General features: G+C 38.5%; 1 protein-coding gene and 1 pseudogene across 2 annotated transcripts in view; one reads left to right on the top strand and one right to left on the bottom strand.

The window, feature by feature from the left end:
• rorb (RAR-related orphan receptor B) overlaps nucleotides 1-21839 on the bottom strand; it is a 60672-nt gene that overhangs the window by 7385 nt on the left and 31448 nt on the right. Inside the window, exons 1-8 of one of the 2 annotated variants that reach the window (XM_088335345.1) lie at nucleotides 9995-10113; nucleotides 8800-8885; nucleotides 8566-8707; nucleotides 3686-4117; nucleotides 2970-3091; nucleotides 1729-1861; nucleotides 1530-1637; nucleotides 1241-1351 (exon numbers count right to left, since the gene is read on the bottom strand). In XM_088335345.1, the coding sequence (XP_088191471.1) occupies nucleotides 1241-1351; nucleotides 1530-1637; nucleotides 1729-1861; nucleotides 2970-3091; nucleotides 3686-4117; nucleotides 8566-8707; nucleotides 8800-8885; nucleotides 9995-10040 (1180 nt within the window). In that variant the 5' untranslated portion in view covers nucleotides 10041-10113. Of the gene's footprint in view, nucleotides 1-1240; nucleotides 1352-1529; nucleotides 1638-1728; nucleotides 1862-2969; nucleotides 3092-3685; nucleotides 4118-8565; nucleotides 8708-8799; nucleotides 8886-9994; nucleotides 10114-21839 lie in introns of those variants that run through there. The other variant, XM_088335346.1, reaches the window with a different exon arrangement.
• Nucleotides 5455-5614, top strand: LOC148364983 (U2 spliceosomal RNA; annotated as a pseudogene).

Here is a 21839-nt window from a genome sequence, read left to right as displayed (position 1 = left end):
AGAACGTTTTACTTAAGATGATTATTTTACCACAGTTGAGGTTTTTGAGTTTTCCCTTGCCCTCCTATAGGTTTTAGATCAGGGGATGGTGTCATAATAGTCTGTGGTTTGCAATAATCTGTGATCTGTGCAGCCCTTTGAGACTCGTTGTGGTTAAGGGCTATACAAATAAACATGACTTGACTTGACTTGTTATATGTGTCCTTAAAATCAGTGGTCGGCAACCACTGGCCGTGGACTACCTACAGGGCCGTGGGGCGTTTGGTTCTGCGCCGCACAGAAAGAAAAAAAATTACATTCTTATTTTGCTAACACCACGTTTATTCATGAACAGAAGCATTTTTTTTTCCACCCGTAAAAAAAATAAAAGATTGGTGGCCTGTTGTACTCAGGTTTTACGGTAGTATATCTCAGTAATTGAGCAATGTTTGATCAATTGACAAATCTCGCCGACCTCATCTGCCCAGCATTCGATGCACTGGAAATAGAACCGGGAATGTGGCGACAAGAGGGGGGGGATTTTTTAAGGGTTATTGTTCTGTCTTCTTTATTCATTATCCATTATCCGTTATCGGTCAGTTCATAATACGCTGCAAAGCCTAGGAGCCGGGACTCTTACGCTCAGCCAAAAGGCCAAGCTAAGGTCCTAGCCTTAAAGCCTTGCTGCGATCATTGCGAATGGGGTTTTGGGGTTTTTAAGGGTTATTGTTCTATCTTCGTTATTCATTATCCATTATCCGTTATCGGTCAGTTCATAATACGCTACAAAGCCTAGGAGCCGGGACACTTACTCTCAGCCAAAAGGCCAAGTTAAGGTCCTAGCCCTAAAGCCTTGCTGCGATCATTGCGAATGCACCGTTCCCGGAGGTACTGCAATACCGGGTGAGAAAATAATGCAGTGACATTAGCTGTGATTGCGAATGTGCCAAATCCTAACCACTAGGGTATTAGGATTGTAGATGATAAAGAAAAAGGCAGTACATTTTATCTCATCCTCACACTATTTTTTACATACGGTGCCACGTTGTACAACGTTGTAATGGAACAATATGGAAAAGAGTTCAGCCACAACAATACAATATTGTACCGTGAGTAAAAATAGTGTGATGATGGGATTAAGATCGAATACTTTTCTTATGTCATCTAGATCATCATTTTTTACAATGAGTTTTAAATGTGAATTTGTTAAAACGTGCTTTAGCTATTTCGATTCCAATATAATTAGCATACGTTCACTGACCTGTGGAAATGAGGACAGCTGCCGAGAAAAGAGCAATCTCCTCCTCTGTCAGTTGCAGTGAGCACAAACTCTTGGCAAAGTCAAACACCGCGCTCACTAAGTCATCGCAACCTTGAAAGCAAACACAAAGACGAGGACAAAGGAGAGGAATAAAGTCATTACTCTTTTTGTAGTCTAAATGCTCAGAGGAATACGACTACCTTCACAGGACAAATGATCCATGCCTTTTTTAAGGTAGCCTCGATTGTCATCTACAGCTGACAGAAATACAAAGCCAATCACGTCTTACCTAGTGCTTTAAACATCTGCATGCCTCCGTACTTCCCCTCAAAAAGCACCGTGTTGTTGAGAGGGTTGAAAGCCCTGCACATCCTCACCAGTACAACTTCTAGACAACCTGAAGAAGCCAAAAACATACAATCAGCTTTTTTTTTAAAAAGGCCTTGGTGTGCACATAATGACTTGAAGGCTGATGGGAACCAACTCACCTGATTTGAGCAGGAGTATCTGGTCATTTTGACACAGTTCCATAAACCCTGAAATGCGCTTGGCAAATTCCACCACATACTGGATGGCGTGCGTGATCTGAATGGCACACTGCTGCCACAACACGTCCCGAGGCTAGCAGACCAAAGCACATTTCTTCCGTTACAATCAGGTAGGTTGTCTGTCACCACCCACTTCTCTCCCACGCCGTTGCATATTCATAGGAATTAAGTTACATCGTATTTACATGACATGCTGGATCATTAGGTAGAGCAGGGGTCGGGAACCCATGACTTGCGAGCCATATATGGCTCTTTTAATGACTACATATGGTTCGGAGATTAAATGTAACTGTTATACATTTCTCTTTGGCGTTTCAAACTTGAATAATTTCATCACAATTGTGGTACATACAAAATCCAAGTAACACTGTCAAGTTGTTTGGTTCAGTCCACTATATATAGGGCACATTGTCAAATACAGTTAACAGTCTGAGTATCACATAAAGCGTTTGGCAGAAGGTTGCAAAGAAACTCTTCAAATGGAAGCTTATTAAACTATGTATGTTCACTGGTGAGATACTTTATGATGAAAACCCACTGATCAAACTAAGTTAACAAACACGCCAAAATAACATTTAGAGCAATTTGATTGGGTGAGCAGTAGAGGTGGGCGGATCTCTGCCTACAGCGCAAGGTACTCCCTTCTCTTGCTCAGTGCAGTCTTTGCCGAAGGTAAATATGACAATATCCTTATCATTTGCAGTATTTTGGGACATTTTTACAAACGAACTGTGCTTGCACCTTGTTTTAAAACCAATATTTAGAACAAAAATGACAGTTAAAAAGAGGCTTCAACACTCTTAAGCGGGAGACACATTTTAAGTTCTATATTTATATTGGCTCTGGCATTATTATTATTTTATAGATTTGATCAAATCATTAAATGACACATTCCCATGACCATACTGAGGATAAGCGGTGCAGCTAATGAGATGAGATTAAATGCCACACCGAGAAAAAAAATGTGATGAAGAACTAGATTTTGTCTGGAGAGCAGGTTTAGTGGTTTTGTTGAATTTTCACTTAAAATATACAGTATAGTGTGCCTGCTCAATCAAAAAAATGTCTTTGCTTTTATGGCAGTTTGGGTCAGAAAGGTTCCCGACCCTTGATGCAGAGGAATAGTTTTGATTGTAAACAACAAGGAAGGACCACAGAACATTTTTAGAAAAACAACTCACCTTGCTCTGATACATTTTGACTTCTTCGTAGGAGTGTGTCTGCCAGGCCAACTGCTGCAGCTCCTCTGAAGTGTACTGACACGTCTCCAGATGTGACTTGATAATATTTTGAGCTATGCGGTCTGAAAGGAAAAAAACGTAAGTGATTTTAGCATTTGCTAGACAATCGTTTGTGATGCATTTTTCTGGTATGCATTTCATACAGAGGTGTTAATTACTGTATGTGTGTGTGTGCATAAATGTAAATATTCAATAATTTTGGCACCCCGGACAGTGGTTCTCAAACAGCAGTACGTTGTATTTTCAAATAATTTAATACATGTACTGTATATTATAAACATTTGAAGCAAATCAAGTGACGTCATTACTGCAATTTTGAAAATATATGCACAGTATATAAACCAAACATATTCATAAGGGTGTTTTTTTTTTTAACCAATAATCACACTGGCTCCCACACTGGGTATTTAATATTGCTCATTTTAACCTTTGAAATCACCTGCAAAATTGGTATACTATATGACAGGAAGGGAGATTTTTTTTTTTTTAACTAAAATAATAAAATTTGATTTTGGGGGGATTTGTGTCTATAAATACTTGCTATTAGCACAAGAAAACAAATAAAATATTCAAAATATTGGCTCATGTACCATAAAAGACATATTTTCAATGACTGGTTCGTACTATTACTATATCAAATCAGGTGTCATCTTTACCTAGTTCTCCCATGCTGACATTGTTGTGTCCCAGTTGACTGTCCTGGTAGCCCCCATAGCTGAAAAGGTTGGGCACTGGTGTCAAGTCGTACACGGGTTCTTGTTTAATGTGCTTCATGCCTGACATGTCCAGGCCCGACTGGTCTGGAGACGGTTGGGTGGAATCTATCCCGTAGTAACCCCCGGGAGGTCCACCACCATTAGCGTGGCTGCCCTTGGGCAGGTCAATGATGTGTCCGTTGGCATAAGTGGCCCCAATCTCGTGGTTAAGAGTGGAGAGTCCATTGGTTAGGCTAGATGAGTAAACGCGTGCCAAAGCTTCTGCTTCGCCGGTCTGCTGCTGCCGCTGCTCCTGTAGCCGCGCCTGGTGCTTTTGGACCTCTGCATACAGGCTGTCGCGTTGTTTCTTTGACATTCGGCCAAACTTGACCGCTATTAAGTAAGTAAAGCGAAAGAAAGAAAATAATTTAGATTAAAGTATGCATGAAAAATGGATAGATGGCGGGTTATCGATAAATATTTAAGAATTACAAACTGAAGATATCATACTCTTAACTTTGCTACATAGCTTAGTTCATTAAAACACTTTTTCGATGTCTACAGCTGCCAAATGCAATAATTGTTGTCAGGAACATTGCACACAACTAACGTATAAGCTATTGCAAAACATACTGTTTCAGGAACAGCTAGTTAGTCCTTAATTGAAGTGGGTCTCAATATTATTTACGGCAAGTGCCACTAACTAACACAGAATACAAATGGAAAATATAATATTTCATAAACTTTGAGGCTTCATTTGCATTGTGGGATTTCTTTATTTTTACCGTAAATTCCAGACTACAAGCCGCTACTTTTTTCCCGAATGTTCAGCCCTGCGGCTTATTCAATGGAATTTTTTTAACGGCCACTAGCGGCGCAGGAGTTTAAAAAGTAAGATTAAGACCAGTAGAATGTGTGCGCCAAGAAAGACTGCAATTTCTAAATTTTGGCATATGTTTTCTGAAAAGTTAAGGTATGTTCCGATAGTGAGGAAGATGCCCCCGCGAGATTTATGAGAAGGAAGTTAAAGACGATCTACCGTGAGGGGTTTTTAAGGGTTATTGTTCTATCTTTGTTATTCATTATCCATTATCCGTTATCGGTCAGTTCATAATACGCTACAAAGCCTAGGAGCCGGGACACTTACTCTCAGCCAAAAGGCCAAGCTAAGGTACATTCACGGGATGCTTTATTTTACAGGTATGTTTGATACACTGCGAGCGTGTTCCTACTAGCGTGTTGGTAGTTTTCAAAGGCATGGTTTGAGATGAAAGTTATATTATTAAAGCTTTGAAAACTCTCTCGGTGTACCGTCTTTCTTCGTAAATATGTGTAACCATGTATAATATGTATTTGCAACTGTATATTTTTGTAATGTATATATTTTAGAGATTTATTCTGCTATGTATTCTACGGACGAATCAAAAATAAGGGGCGGAGCAAACGCGGGCTGATGGGAAATGTGGTAAAGCTGAGTTCCTGGTAGATCTGTCTGTTGTCGCAGCGGACAATAGTGGATATATATTTTTCCCACCCTTAACTTTGGAAATATACATTTTGTTTCCTTGGATTACTTTTAACGGGACCCCGACTTTACAAGTCTGCATCATACCTTAATTAGGGGTATCATTTTCCATTTGTGATGTCAACTGTGGTTCTGCATTTGTGTACTATTTGATTTCTGGTCGTGTTGGCCGGTTGTGGTTTTTGAACTGCGTACCTTATGCTACGTCCTTAGCTTGGCCTTCTTGGCCTTGCTTGGCCATTTGATGCTAGGTCCTTAGCTTGGCCTCTTTGATTTTTGCATTTCGGAGATGGAATATGAGCTTGCTCTGTCCACTCCACGCATCGGCCCGGTATTGCAGTACCACCGGGAACGGTGCATTCGCAATGATCGCGGCAAGGCTTTAGGGCTAGGACCTTAGCTTGGCCTTTTGGCTGAGAGTAAGTGTCCCGGCTCCTAGGCTTTGTAGCGTATTATGAACTGACCGATAACGGATAATGGATAATGAATAACGAAGATAGATCAATAACCCATAAAAACCCCCTCGAGAAGGTTTGTTCAAACCTCACTTTGTGTTTGCTGTTAAAAACGTCATATTGGAATATAATATTGTGAATGTGCTTATTTGCTGTTGAGATTGTCATGATTGTTTTCTGTTTTTAGTGTCAATAAATTTGTTCAAACCAAACCAAAAAAAGTTACAATTATGGAACTTACTGCCTGGCCCAGGTTAAACATGTGGCTGTGTCGCATACTTTAATGCGGGCGCCCGCGGCTTATACATAGGTGCGGCTTGTATAAGTACAAAAGTGTCAAATCACTTAAAGAGTGGTGGGTGCGGCTTATAATTAGGTGCGCTCTATGGTCCGGAAACTACGGTAAATGTATCACGCTAGAATTTTTTTAACAATATTAATTTGTTTACTCATTTTGCAAACTGCCCCTCCTCACTAGGATTGTGGTGCTGGAGGCCATCTCAGCTGACATCAGGCAGTGGGTAGGAGACACCCCAAACCGTGGGTTGACAACTCAAAATGTTGAAAGAGCCATATTGAACCCAAAAAAATACATGTTGGTGGAAGCCATAAAAAATGAAAAGCTTTATATAAGCAATGTTCTCGTTTGCCCGCGTCCCCGTGTCCTAGACGCATCATTTTTGCTGGGGACGCATTGGGTCAAATCAGCGTGCGTCCCCGGGACGCAACTTTTTTGACACAAAATTGTCATTATTACCCGATTACTTTTTTTTTTTTTTTTTAACAAAGATTTACCGCACTCCAAACTTTTCGTCAGGCAGATCCGTCACCGTTGTTTTGGTCTCGCGCCGATTTCGGCAAACGAGGTCTCGTTGCTTCGCGATGACGTCATTGTTTTGGTGGTTGTCGAGTGAAAGAGAAATATGCCTCCGTAAAAACAGTTGGTATTAGGTGCAAATCAACAAAAAATTGGTAATTTCTTCAGTGTCGGTATTAGGTCGAAACACAATACAGAAAATGGTAACAACGGCAATAATTCCGGCACGAAAAATTGGCGGAGAAATTCTTCGGAAGACCGCGAAGGCAAGGAAATCACGTGTTTTGAAGCAAACGATTCGACGAAAGATAAACAAAAGAATAATCCGAGCAAGAAAAGGACTTTTCTGCCAAAATGGACACAATTATAATCCTGGTTACGCTATGAGGACGATGATAATGGAGGCTACATGTTCTGTGATGCGTGCACCCAGCGTTACAAAAAAACTGGATTGCATAAATCATTTGGCAAGAGGAACTTTCAGATAAGCACATTGGATCGACACAACGACAATGAAAACCACAAATTAGCTATGGAAATTCCGTTGCTGCAATTGGACCTTGAGAAGGCATTACAACTGGCGGGACAGAAAACCACGAAGAATATATGAACTGAAAAATCTGAAGTGATTAAAACTGCATGAATATATGGACTAATATTTCAGCAATATTATTTTGTATAATGTACAATATTTTTGTGAACTGAAGAATCTGAAGTGATAACTGCTTTGTACTACCAATTAAGTGTGATGATTAAAACTGAATGAATATATAGATTTATATATTCATTTATATATTTGTCGCCGACTTACAATTTCAACCTCGATAACACTAAATTTTGGGGGCCCATAGATCTCTGTTAGGACCCATAGATTTTTGAGCATGCGAGTCCCCGGGACCCATCACTTTTCAGAGCTAAAATGAACACTGTATAAGGCATAGGCATGCAACTATTCACACACACGTCCATACTTAGTGACAATTTGGAGTCGCCAATCAACCTGCCGTGCATGTTTTTAGAACTTGAGAGGAAACCGGAATGTCTGGGAAACCCACACAGGCAAGAGGAGAACAGGCAAACGGAACAGGCAGTCTTGTAGCTCTGATCAAACCTGAGACCTCTAAACAGTGAGGCAGATGTGCTAACCAGTCAAGCACTGTGCTCTCTTCTTAATATTATAATACAGATAAAAAAAAAGTATAATTTTGTTTGTTTGAATGATATTTTTATATCTGTCCATATAAAATAATATCACAATATTATGTGCTCTACAAGCCTAATAGTGAGTGTTTTTAAAAAGAAAACCATGAGTTTAACATTAAAAATGGATAACCTTTTAGATAAAACATTTATTTTGTGTACAGTACTCATGTTTCCTGTTAAATAATTGAACTATTTAAAATTGATTTTAAAATTCTAATTCAAAGAGTACTTTTTACTTTTTAAAGTTTTGTTTTTCTTATTTTACTAAAAATAATGTAAATACACTAAAATGAGAAAAATAATATATAGTAGTATACTATAGAGTATACTCTCTTGTTATTTATCTGAATATATATATGACAACTATGCACTCACACACTTATTCCTTGGGAGTTCTGTAAGCACCAATTGACGTGCACTTTTTGGGATGTGGTAGGAAACTGGAGTGCCCAGAGAAAGCCCACTTAGGCACAGGAACAACATTCAAACTCCACACAATTGAACCCATGACCTCTGAACTGTCAACCACCGTGCAGCAGGTTATAAATTCTTCTTATTTTATTTTTATATTCATTAACTATTTTGCAGTGTGGGTCCTTCACATACCCCCACTGGAAACCATTTCCCCATTGAAGAAGCACTGCTCATTTGGGTGTAGTTCCCACAAGGTCTAATTTCATCTGCATGCTACACTTGTGAAGATTTTCTTTATTTAAATCACACTTTAAAAACTAAGTCAATAAATGATGAGATTGTACTAAACTAATGGGAGTTGGTATTTGTGTCTGCGTCATTTTTTATGTACAGGATAGAAGTCAAACGCGGATGCAAAGAGCCTCACCATCTCTGGACATTCCTAGGGCGAGACACTTCTGAAGGCGACAGTGTTGGCATCGGTTCCGGTTGGTTCTGTCGATGAGGCAGTTCCTCTGGCGGGGGCAGGAGTATGATGCGTTGTTCTGCTGACTCCGGCGGAAGAATCCCTGTCGGCACATCAACCCAACACAGCCACAATTGACTTGCAGGTAACTCAACAACAAAAACTGACCAGCCTAGTTCGGAAACATCTTCTTACCTTACAACCCTCGCATGTGATGACTCCGTAATGGATCCCTGATGATTTGTCCCCACAAATTTTGCATGGTATAACTTCGATTTGGGCTGAAAGAGAGAGTTGATTTTCAGATGGTAGGCGGGGCAAAGCACAGTGAGAGGACTTCAACTGCACAGAGCTTAGCACGCTGCTTGAGTACAAATATTTTTAGAACCTCACGAGATGGGCTTATTGGAGGCTTTAAAAAAATGCTCGTTACACATTTGGCTGTAAGGCCGCAGTCAAGTGGGAGCATACATCAGGGTTCCTGCGGATCCTTGTAAAGTTTAAAAGGCATTGAATTCATTAATCGAAAACTAAGGTCTTAATTGGCATTAAAAGGTCTTAAATCCAATTTTCGGAAGTCTTAAAAATGTGAACGTGTTAATCAGAATTATTTTATTTTCAACTCAAAAGACTTAGTAAAATGTATTAATTGTCTTTTTATAATAATTTACCAATTTACATTTGTGGCAACATCGCACAACCACAACGGCAGAACTATCAAAACGGTGATGTGGTTTCAGTCGAGCCTTTTAGATCAGACACATATCTTAGGTCTACCCACAATACACATAGAAACTTCAGACGGACGCATTTTACTTTACACCATGGAGAAGTCAACATTTAATAAGAAGAACAAATTTTGCCATGGCTAAATGCTGTACTCGGTAATATGTACAAAACACGGTGTATTGTGTGAAATCTTTGTTTTTCTGTGCTTCGTTTGTTTCAACAGTTTTTATTGTCGTCTTAAATTTGATTTCAAAAGGCATTTAAAAAGTCTTAAAATGTCTTGAATTGATCTAGCTTTAGGCTGTAGGAACCCTGGTACATGCATGTACTCGTCAATGCCTATTATGAATACCCCTTTGCGAGGGCAGCTTGACATTCGGACCTCGCGTGTGCCTTGGCAGGAGTTTCTTTAATGACCTCGACGTGGCAGTCAGCATGCACTCAAACACCTTGTGACAAGGTAGCATTCAATGTCTTTTTGTACTCCACTTGAAAGAAACACTCCTGCAGGTTAGTACACTGCTCATAATGGCAAAAAGATGTTACATCACTACTGACGTCGTTCCACAAACACAATCAAAATCACTCAATTTTTCTCATGCAACCTTTTTTAATGAGCAATTTTTTACCTACTCCCCTAACTACATCAAATATTACTCACTGTGTATAGGCAGCTCCATGTACATCCTAAACAAAAGGCACAGCATAGAAACAACAGAAACTGTTTCAGATGGAGCGCACTTGTTGCTAGTGTAGTTGAGCCATAGTGCACGAAAAGCGAAAGCTGCACTGGTGCATGGATGCACGCCGTGATAGGCAGGTCTGTCTGCTGAGATGGCACACTCTCTAAACAGATTACGCAGCCCATCTAATCCTAAATTATTTCCCAACAAGCTGGTGCTGCTGAGCACTGCCTTAAACTCAGCTAAGACCCCTAAGCGTTTTGCATTGTGCAGTTTGTCTAAAATGTGATGAGTTATTTTAAGTATCTATCAAAGTTTCAAAAAGATAGAGCTCATTTTCCATCCATGTCGGTTTTCATACAACCCACAAAAATGGACAAAACAGATGGTCCAACTTCAACAAGCTAACAGTTACATTTTGTTACTAATTAGAACAAAATTCAGATTCAGATTCAGATCTACTTTATTGTCATTCTAGTACACGTGTATACAGAACGAAATGTCGATACATCTGACCCGCACAGTTTCCTTGAATGTACAGATATAAATAAAATGTTGTATTGAGTTGTAGTATTGAGTGCTAATAATATACTAAATAATTATGGCTATGTATAGTATTTTACAGTAGCGCAAATAGTGCAAGAGGAGTAGCCAACCAGATGTGCAAGATGGGCAATCAGGTAAACAAGTCAGGTAAACAGAACAATAACACTGTGAGTACGATAGTGCAGAGAAACAGATGTGCAAGGAGTGGCTAGCTATACAGAATTCCCAGTAGTGCAAAAAGTCAAACAGAACCCACAGATGTACAGATTAGCAGCAGTTTAGATTTACTATGTGTTTGAGTGACCATTTAACAGTCTAATGGCCAGGGGGACAAGACTATTGTGGAATCTGGTGGTCCTGCACCGCACAATGTAGTACCTCTTCCCAGAGGCTAGCAGAGTGAACAGTCTACGATGGGGGTGAGAGGGGTCCCTGATAATGTTCTTAGCTTTGGATAGGCAGCGCTTCTGGCCAATGTCCTGAATGGAGGGAAGAGAAGTCCCGATGATTTTCTCTGCTGTCCTCGTCACCCTCCTTACACTACCCCAGTCAGTAGCGCTGCAGCCTCCACACCACACAGAGATACAGCTGGTACAAAAGGCACCCAGATTGATATGCATTTCTAAAAAATAAACTAGATGGTTTGCCAAATAGCTAAAAAGATAGCTTGACAGTTAGCTAAAAAGATAAACAGGTAAAAAAACTAAAAGGGTGCTAAATAGCTAGCTCAAAGAGGAAAAACCCATCTAAATAGTCAAATAGAAAGCTAAAAACAAAGCAAAGAAAGGGAGCCAACATTCAGCCTGATAACTAGCAAAAAAGTTCAAATGTTAGCTAGATAGCGTTCAATAAATGTAAAAAGCTAGATGTATAGCTAAAAAGGTAGGAAGATTGTTAGCTACAAAACTGAAAAGGCCAGATAACTAGCTAAAAAATACTGCACATTTTTTGCTCATTGCTCACGACTTTCTAAAAAAACGTATCATGTTATAACTATGTTGTTAGTATGTTATAAGCAGGCTATTTAGGGAAAATAGACTTAGTTAACCAATGAAAGAATAATTTTGCTAGAAAATCACAATGACCCATCACTGGTGATTTATTTTCAGAACAGGTCCGCGGGCACCTCAACTGCCCTTAGGGTCCACCCTGGTGCCTGCGTATAGTATGCTAATTGCACTGTTGCACACCACAGATTTAAGTACATTATCAATTCCAAAAACTGTTGATAGGGATAAGTGAGTGCAGAGAACAAGTATCAGTATCAGTGCCAATAAGACCTTTTTCAAGGTATCGCTAACAGATTGTATATGCACCTGCGGCTGTTTTGTGTTTTGTGACCGTGAACTACAATTACGAAGAATTCAGATTTTCCATTGAAGTATTGATGTCATAATAAATACAAAATCTGTATTGTGTTATGTCTTCATTTTAACACAGTTTTGGGGTAGGGGTCAGCTGCAGTTGGGGATTATTTGTTTAAAATGTAGATAAACGATACTTGTGATGGTGTCTACTCCACTATGATTTGCGTGAACTCATCGGATCAGTCTGAAATGAAGTGGTATTGTAAAATTTGAGCGTTGATAAAAATCTTTTTCAAATTGAAAAGTTTGCTTCTCTGGTAGATAATTGCTCATTTCAAGTACTCATGTTAGAAAAAAAATAATGTAATTATATTATACTAACTTAATGACACTGACTTTTAATTGTTTTGGAGAAAAAAATACCTAAAATTAGCAAAATAAGCTGTGAATAATGGCAAATTATTACATTAATATAAAAAATTATCTTCTCTCATTTGATAATTTATCTTAAGAAATATTTTTTCCAAATTCGTAAAAAATATGCACATATAATGATCCAAATCATCTGCCCTATCATATTAAATTGCTAGTTTTAAGTTGTATTTTTGATGATTATTTTAACAAATGGGGAAAAAGTATATTTCATGTGAGAAGACAAAAACATTCTCACAGTTTTTAAAGAAGTCCCTCTTGAAAATCCCAAATCTTTTAACATTAATCAAACCATATAACGAGTTGTTATAATATGGTAGTTTCCGTAGAGCAGTGGTCAGCACATTCGCGTAACGGGCGAAAAGTCCCTGGTTCGTGACAGGGTGGAAATATATGTTGGCCTGGAGAGGAATGGGTGCCATCAGGCTGTTCTTGACCAAGACACACCATGGGAAATGGTGCCCCTAAGACCCTAGTGGTGAAGGAATCCAACCATTATAGATAACATCAATCACATCTTATCATTATTAAAGAAAAGAAAGAATGAACCCTCAACTATGCAGTCAGATAATCAATGTAGGATCATAATTTCTCATCACACCATTTGATTCAACATATTTACACACAAAATGAGACTAAAATATTTTGATAAATTGATATATGTACGTTTTTTGTTTGTAGGTTTGATCTTTAAATTGTTTTTTTTTTCATAATTCATGGTTAAAGTCGAACATTAATAACTGATGTATAAAGGGTCATTAGGACTTGTATTTGTAGTATGATTCATTAATGTAACTTTGAATCAAATTTGTTTCCTATTCTCTCTTGAAGGTGTGAAGGCTTGACAAGTTTTTCAAGTCATTAAACAACTACTCCACAATTATGGTCAATTGCAAGTAAGATTTTTGCATTGTTCTTGATCTTCTTTCTCTTAATTTGTCAAAACTATTTAAATGTATTTTTAGTGATCAAGAAAATGCTTCACATAACAATTTAGGGTTAACTTTTAAGAATCTGTAAAGCCGGGAACGGATTTATTGGTTTTCAGGTATTTCTTATGGAAAAATACATTTGAGATACGAGAAATTCTGGATACAAGCTCAATCTGGGAACAAATGAATCTTGTATGTAGAGGGGGCTATTGTATCTCAGGACTTACGTTGGTTTATATTCTTTTTTTGAACCAAGTGACACATTCATTCCATTTATTAATTGGATAAATGCAAACGAAATTTCAGAGGAAGCCACATCCTTATCTTGTTTTGACTACTACATAACAGTCAGTAACAGCCAATCATGTTGCTAATCATGGGCTGATCTGTCAGGGAGGGGCATTGATGTTTTTCTCCTTATTTTGAGTGTCTACTAAAGTTTGAATTTACTGGAACACCAAGAAAGAAACATCTAAAACATAGTGTGTTGCATTGTGCAGGCGAGTGTCTGCGAACGGCCTGCGCACTAAATCTAGCCCAATTCATGCTGAAAGTTTTGGTGCAGCTCAGAACCTGACCTATTTGCACCTATTCCTGTCCAACTAACTCCTAAATGGGTCAGATCAGCCGACAGATGCATTGCGGGAATCGATGAACACGGCCTCCAAGCGGGTCAGTCAGTGGCGTCACTAGACATCGGTCACAGGGGCTATATCAAATGCATGGGGCGGGGGGAGCACTACTGTTATTACCCCCCAATTTTTTTTACACAGCATGTTAAACATAAGAACACATCCAGCAGTAGCTTACATCAGGTTTCATTATTTAAAACAATAGACAGCCAGCTCCTTTCTACAGGCTTTTTTCCATTGATATTTTTGTAATAAAAAAAATAATTTTGGGGATAATATTACATTATTATTATTGTTAATATACTGATCAATAGACCCCTACAAATCTGTCTTTTTTTTCTTTTTATTTTCTTTTTGCGTCTTTTTTGTCTCTTTATTCTTAGCCTGTTACTTATTTTTTTCTGCTTTTTTGATTCTTTTGTTCTTCATTTCCCCTTGTTCTTCTTTGGTTTCATTTTTCCTACTTCCACTTTTCTTTGAGCGAACAGAGTGTATCCGTGTTTGGGCACTGCCCACCTGTGCGTCCCTCTGGTATCGCACCTGAGGTCAGTCATGTCTGGAACCGAACCGATTCCTTAGCTACAATAACGTCTCATCCACATTTCCAATCCTCTTACCTTATGCCTACTTTTGCTTGGTTTGTGTCTACCCAAGAAGTTGTCAGCTCAGCTCCCGTGATTACAGTAGATCTACATTCACTGTACATCTTAGTCCCCCATGGGAGATTGGACTCCTCTTATACTGTATAATTATGCCCAAAGGAGCGTGTGGGCATGAGCATTGTTTCAATCGGCGTTTGTGTTCCAGTGAGCCTTTTCCCCCTCCATCACATACAAGGAGACAAGAAAAGTGAAGTAAGCGCTCGGCACGTGTGCATGCTCGCAATCGTGCATGTGGGCGTGAGCATTGTCGAATGTGAGCATTGCAATGCGCTCGTTGCCAGCGGGGACTGTCAGGTAGGATATAGAGGCACGGTAATGACAGCATTGCGGTTGCCAGGGTGACCACCCACTCGCTGCACTCGTCTGGCTGTCACAGCGATGATGTGCTAAGCCGTCGCGCGTCTAGGGGAAGTGATGTCATCCATCGTCCCGTTGGCACCCGTTCCCTCCCCATCACCCTCTTCCCGTCTCTTTCTGTCATGGCTGCAGAGGATTTAGCAATTGTTGTGGTTTAGGTACCACTTGTTCCTTGAGTGCGTGTGCTTTCTGCTTATTTTATATTTGCTACATTGATGGTTCATAACAGATTGAAAAGTTTTTTTGTGCGCTTCAAAGTTCAAAAGTTATAGGTCAGGGGTGTCAAACTCATTTAAGCTTGGGGGCTACATAGTAGAAAAAACTCTCACAAGGTCCAATGTAGTAGATGAGAGAGAGAGAGAGAGAGAAAGAGAGAGAGAGAGAGAGAGTTAGAGAGAGAGAGAGAGAGAGAGAGAGAGAGAGAGAGAGAGAGAGAGAGAGAGAGAGAGAGAGAGAGAGAAAAATGAAATCCACCTCCCATTGCTTTGTGAGCTGTGCTTGGCTTTGGCTGCATCCAGTGGACATATTTGAAAAGTCATTTTTCTCTCGTGCTTCTCTCAGCGTATTCTCGTGGGCCGAATTAAAACCTTTGCACTAGTTTAGTAAACTTTTACAACAGAGTACTTAAGTCCAAAAGTCTATCTTCTCTTGTGTTTCCTAACAATGATATGTTGTATAGCAGGGGTCAGAACCTTTTTGACTATAGAGCCATGAAAGCATTTTTTTCCCTGTGTTTTCTCAAGGTCTAAGTATTCGTTTGTACAATTAAAAACTATTTACTATTCAAAGTACTGGGCAAAGTTACCTACAATTTTGTACCGTAGATTCCGATTAAATTATTTTGGCTCTGCTCACTGGAACAAAAAAACCCAAATTGCCCTGTTGTATAAAATACTGAACAACCTGTTTGTTTTTTAAGGTTGACAAAATTGAGTTTTGTGTATATATATATATATATATATATATATATATATATATATATATATATATATATATATATATATATATTTGCTCATATGGCTTTTAAATAGGTGCCGTCTGTAGTCAGGAATCATTCAGTAATTTTCCCATCATGATTTAAATGCCAACTAAAGGTACTTTGCTCCTCACAAGCTCTGCTCTCCTGGGCAGGGAGGACTTCTGAACCGAGTGATTGACAGCTCCGTTGACCAGTGGGAGCGCAAGTGTTTATCCCTAGTTTATTATGTAAGAGCAGGACTGCAACGCTGGCGATTCTTCAGCTAAGAGGAGGATCAGTCTTCACTCTCAAGCTCGTGAGAGAACCAAAAAAGCAACTTTGGAAACAACGAGGCCGGAGAGCTGCACAGTTAGTGTGCACGCTCTTCTGAGTAGCTGACAGTGGCCATGAGGGCTATTTTACACCAGCACGTGCATTATCATAATTGATTTTTAATGAAGTGCGATCCTCCTGTGTATTTCGTGGGCTGCCCCTCTTTAAATAGAGTCCTAATTATCTACAATGTGCTACGAGGGGGGAAAAAGCAGCAGACTGCTGCTTGTGTCCTTACAATATTTTGTCTTCTAAAACAACCTTATTTAAACTGAAAACACATGTATATGAGCGCAAGTGTTGTGAATTACGTTTGCTTTTGGGTTTGTACACTTTTTTCATGGCCAAATTCAGGCACTTTAAGAACTTTCAAAGCAAATTTTTACATTTTTCTAGTACCATTAAAAACACCCTGGGTTACAATTGGACTCCACTTTGTGTGGCTGTGAGAGTGCTGAATGGAGTATGTATAGCTGAGGAGTGACAGACTGGACATGCATGTTTCATTTATTCACCCTGCGGGACAGCTCCTGTCATGCCTTCGAGCGAAAAGGCATCAGTTCATTTATTGTTTATTTATTGTGTGATTTTAATGGTTATGAATAAGTCACCATTTTTTTTTATTTGTATCTTGATTCAGTTAGTTTTTTTTTTTTTTAACTTTTTATTTCTCACACCAATTTTGACAGAGGTTTGATTCCTCCATCATACATCAACACAAAATATATACACTTGACACACTCATAAATAACAGAAGAAACAACAAAGAAGAAAAAAATACTATTAATAGAAAGGAAGAATAAATGTTCATACAATACATCCATACAAAAATAAATATATATATATATATACACACATATATATACATATATATATATATATATATATATATATATATCTGTATGGTGTGGAGGCTGCAGCGCTACCGACTGGGGTAGTGTTAGGAGGGTAACGAGGACAGCAGAGAAAATAATCGGGACTACACTTCCCTCCATTCAGGACATTGGCCAGAAGCACTGCCTATCCCATGCTAAAAACATTACCGGGGACCCCTCTCACCCCCATCATGGACTGTTCACTCTGCTAGCCTCTGGGAAGAGGTACTGCAGTGTGCGGTGCAGGACCACCAGGCTCCGCAATAGTCTAGTCCCCCTGGCCATTAGACTGTTAAATGGTCAATCTAACATATAGTTAACTTAAATCTAAACGGCTGCTAATCTGACTTTTTGCACTACTGGCAGTTTTTTTATAGCTTGCCACTCATTGCACATTGCTCTCTGCACTATGGTAATTACAGCGTTATTGTTACAGTGTTAATGTTACTGTGTACCTGACTTGTTAACCTGACTGCCCATTTTGCACATCTGGTTAGCTACTCTTCTTGCACTATCGGCACTATGGTAAAATACTATACGTAGCCAATTACAATACAACTTTATTTATATCTGTACATTCAAGGAAACTGTGGGGGTCAGATGCATCGACATTTCGTTCTGTATACACGTGTACTAGAATGACAATAAAGTAGATCTGAATCTGAATCTGAATCTGATATATATACATATAAAATAATAAATCAAAATATACACCCCAAAAAAAAAAAAAACACAAAAAAAAAAAAAAAAAAAAAAAAAACAAAACCAACGCACATAATAAATAGGGGGAGGTGTTTAGACATCAAGTAAAATTTGTGTGATAGGCTTCCATCTTTTCTCAAATTGGTCAAGTTTCAGTTGAAGTTTTGCAGTGATTTTTTCCATAATGTACATTTGCTTTAATTTGTCTCTCCATTGTTTTATGTCAGGAGGTTGTGGTTTCAGCCAGGACACTGTGATCATTTTCTTTGCTACCAGAAGCATTACCCTTAGTATATATTTCTGTTGACCAGATAGTAATTCTTCTGGCAAAATTCCTATTACGTAAGCCTTTGGGTCCAACCGCAACTCCCAGCCCGTGATTAATTTTATTTCTCTCTGGATACTTCTCCAAAAATTTAATATTACAGGGCAATTCCAGAAAATATGCGTAAAGTCACCGACCCCCCCACAGTTACGCCAGCATAGATTTGAGGTATTTTTATATTTTGAAGTGATAGAGGGTGTATAGAAGAATCGCATTTTTACTTTCCATTCAAACTCCCTCCATGTCGGGCTGTTGGTTATTTTGTGTCCCTCTTTCAATGTTTTTTCCCATTCGTTGTCTTTTATCGCTACATTAGTTTCTTGTTCCCATTTTTCCTTAACTGCCATGTCCTCATTACTGAGACCATTCTCAGGGCTTTATATAGTTTTGATATAACCCCCTTTATTGATTGTCCTTTTGTATACAATATTAATAATTCCTCTACCTTAGTTGGCTCCTTACATATTTTCCCCCATTCCTCGTGTTTCTGGAGGTAATGCCTTAGTTGCAAATATTTGTAAAAATCATTTCTGGGTAGGTCAAACTCTTGTTGGAGTTGTTCGAATGATTTCATTGCCTGTGCTTCCAATACTTGGGTAATCAACATCAGTCCTTTTTGGGCCCATTTTTGAAACCCTACCTCCATACCCCCAGGTTTAAAGTCTGGATTTTTCGCTATTTTGGTAGCCCTATTCACAGATCTTGATATTTTTAATTTTTTTTGTATTGTTGACCAAGTTTTAATAGTTCCCTTAATCCATTCATTCTGGATTTTTAATTTCTTCCACCTCGTGACTGATATGTATGGTAACGATTCCACCAGCATATTTGGACAAGATCGTTGCTCCATGTCCACCCATATCGCATCTTTGTCTGTAGTAATCCACAAGATGAGTGCTTTAATTTGAGCTGCCCAATAGTAATATTTAATATTGGGTAGGTCTAGGCCCCCCTTTTCTTTAGGAGCTAACAGGGTTTTGTATTTTATTCTAGGTTTCTTGTTTTGCCAAAGGAATTTTGCTATTAACTTATTTAACATTTTAAATGTGGATGCCGGGATCAGAATTGGAAGGGATTGAAACAGAAATAATAGTCTTGGTAATATGTTCATTCTGATTGTTTCTATCCTGCCGATAAGACTTAAGGGCAAAATTTCCCATTTTTCCAAATCTTTCCTTATTTCTTTTATCAACATTCCATAATTTGCATCAAACAGCTGTGTGGAATGTGGTGTAATGGTCACCCCCAAATATTTAAACCCTTTATTTGTCCATTTAAAATCAAACCTTTCAATCACATCTGTTGGACATTTTCCCGATATCATCATTGCTATTGATTTGCTCTCATTATTTGAATACCCAGCTACTTCTCCATATATTTTAAGGCTCTCCAACAGTGGTGGTATTGATAACGAAGGTTCCTTCAGCATTACCAACAGGTCGTCTGCAAACAATGATATTTTATGTTCTGTTCCTCCTTCATCCAATATCCCCCTTATTTGCTCATTTTGTCTAATTGATTCTGCGAGTGGTTCTATGCTTATTGCAAACAAGAGTGGGCTTAAGCAATCCCCTTGCCGGACTCCTCTTTTGATTTCAAAGAAATCTGAACAGTGACCATTTACTCGAAGACGAGATTTCGGATTTTTATAGATAATTTTCACCCATTCAACAAATATTGGAGGGAAGCCAAAAGCTATAAGTGATTGATGTAAGAAGCTCCATTTCACCCTATCGAAAGCTTTTTGTGCATCCAAGCTCAGTAACATCGAGGGTTGGGTCTTAGATTTTGTGCTCGTAATTATGTTTAGTATCCTCCTAATATTGTTTGCACCCTGCCTTCCCGGAATAAACCCTGTTTGATCATTTCTAATTAATTTCGCTATAAATTTCTGCATTCTTTTTGCCAGTATGCTTGTAAGAATTTTTAGATCATTACAAAGTAAACTAACTGGTCTATAGCTTTCACACAATATTGGGTCTTTTCCTTCTTTGTGCAGGACTGTTATGATGGCTTCCGACCATGATTTGGGGGGATCTCCTTTTGTTAGAGCATAGTTAAATACTTTCTGCAGTACTGGTGTTAATTCTTCCTTAAAGCTTTTGTAGAACACCCCCGGGAATCCATCCGTTCCTGGTGATTTATTTATTTTTAAGTTATTTATTGTATCTTGTATTTCCTGTTTTGTAATGGGGCGAATAATTTCTAATGTATCCCCCCCTGTTAGTGTTGGTAAATGTAGTTTTCCTAAAAAGTTTTGTGCCGTGTAGTTATCTAAGTCATTTTCTGAGTCCTTGTATAATTCTTTATAATAATCTGCAAATGCTTCTGCTATACCTTTGGGTTTTACTAAACATTGTTTAGAGATAGGATGTTTTATTTGTGATATAATTCTATCTGTTTGGGCCTTTTTAAGTTGGAAGGCTAGCAGTCGACTGGCTCTATTGCCCATTTCATAGTATCTCTGGTTCACAAAGCGCAGAGCCCCTTCTGCTTTATTTGTCAAAAGTTCATCTAATTTGCTTCTGGTTGTTTTTAATACCTGTAATCTGGATTCATTTGGTGTTTTTTTATGTTCTTCTTCTAGTTCCTTAATCTTATCCTCCAATTCCTTCTGATTCTTTAAGCGTATTCGTTTCAGCCGGGACGATATTTCTATTAATTTCCCCCTTATTACAGCTTTCCCTCCTTCCCATAATATTGTTGGAGAAACCTCATTGTTGTCATTGATTTGGAAATATTCTTTTATACACCGTTTTATTTCCTGTACTACGTTTTTATCTGAGAGGAGAGATACATTCATCCTCCAATACCTAAAATGGGGTTCATTGTCTAAACTTAATTTCAAAGTAATTGGAGAATGGTCACTTATAGTAATATTCTCTATACCACACTCTACTACTGTATGCATATGTTGTCTTGAGATGTAAAAGTAATCAATTCTCGAGTAGCTGCCATGCGGGTTTGAATAGAAAGTATAGTCTTTAGTTTGGGGATTCTTCTCTCTCCATGGATCTATCAATCCCAATTCTTTAGTTATGTTATTTAACATCCTCGACGTCTTTGTATTTGTTCCGTGTACTGAAGGATACTTGTCCACTTTGCAATTCTGTACAGTGTTAAAGTCACCTCCTATAAGTAACATTCCCTTCGCACAGTTGGTTATTACTTTAGCTAATACTTGAAAAAAAGTCCCCTTTTCCTCAACTGGTGCATAAACATTCATTATTGATATTTCCCAACCGGCCATTGACCCTATAATCATTATATATCGCCCCAGATTGTCCTTCACTTCTTTTTCGACTTTAAACGCCACCCCTTTTCCAAGTAAAATTGCTACTCCCCTCCTTTTACCATAGGATGCGTAGAACACCTGGTTCACCCATTCTCTTTTTAGCTTCTTATGTTCAATTTCGGTCAAATGTGTCTCTTGTAATAAGGCTATTGAGCTCTGCAATGTCTTGAGTTGACTCAATATCTTTTTTCTCTTGATGGGGTGGTTTAGCCCATGTACATTATATGAAACAATATTTAGATTGCTCATGCTTTGTATTGAGTCTCACTGATTTTTGAAGCATACAGAAACACTACATTAATTACTAACACCTCCATTGACAAAACAAACCAAATTACTAACAAACATATTGACAAGCACACATAATTTCCCACCAAAAAGAAAAAAAACACACCCAAAAAACAAAAACCCATGTCTTCCAAGAGTCCAATTGGAGAGTTGTGGCTACCCTCCTGGAAATATGCACT

The sequence above is a fragment of the Urocampus carinirostris genome, chromosome 5 (assembly GCF_059441175.1).
Source record: "Urocampus carinirostris isolate Australia breed hairy pipefish chromosome 5, RoL_Ucar_1.0, whole genome shotgun sequence".
NCBI lineage: Eukaryota > Metazoa > Chordata > Actinopteri > Syngnathiformes > Syngnathidae > Urocampus > Urocampus carinirostris.
This window is presented reverse-complemented; position numbering and strand designations above follow the sequence as displayed.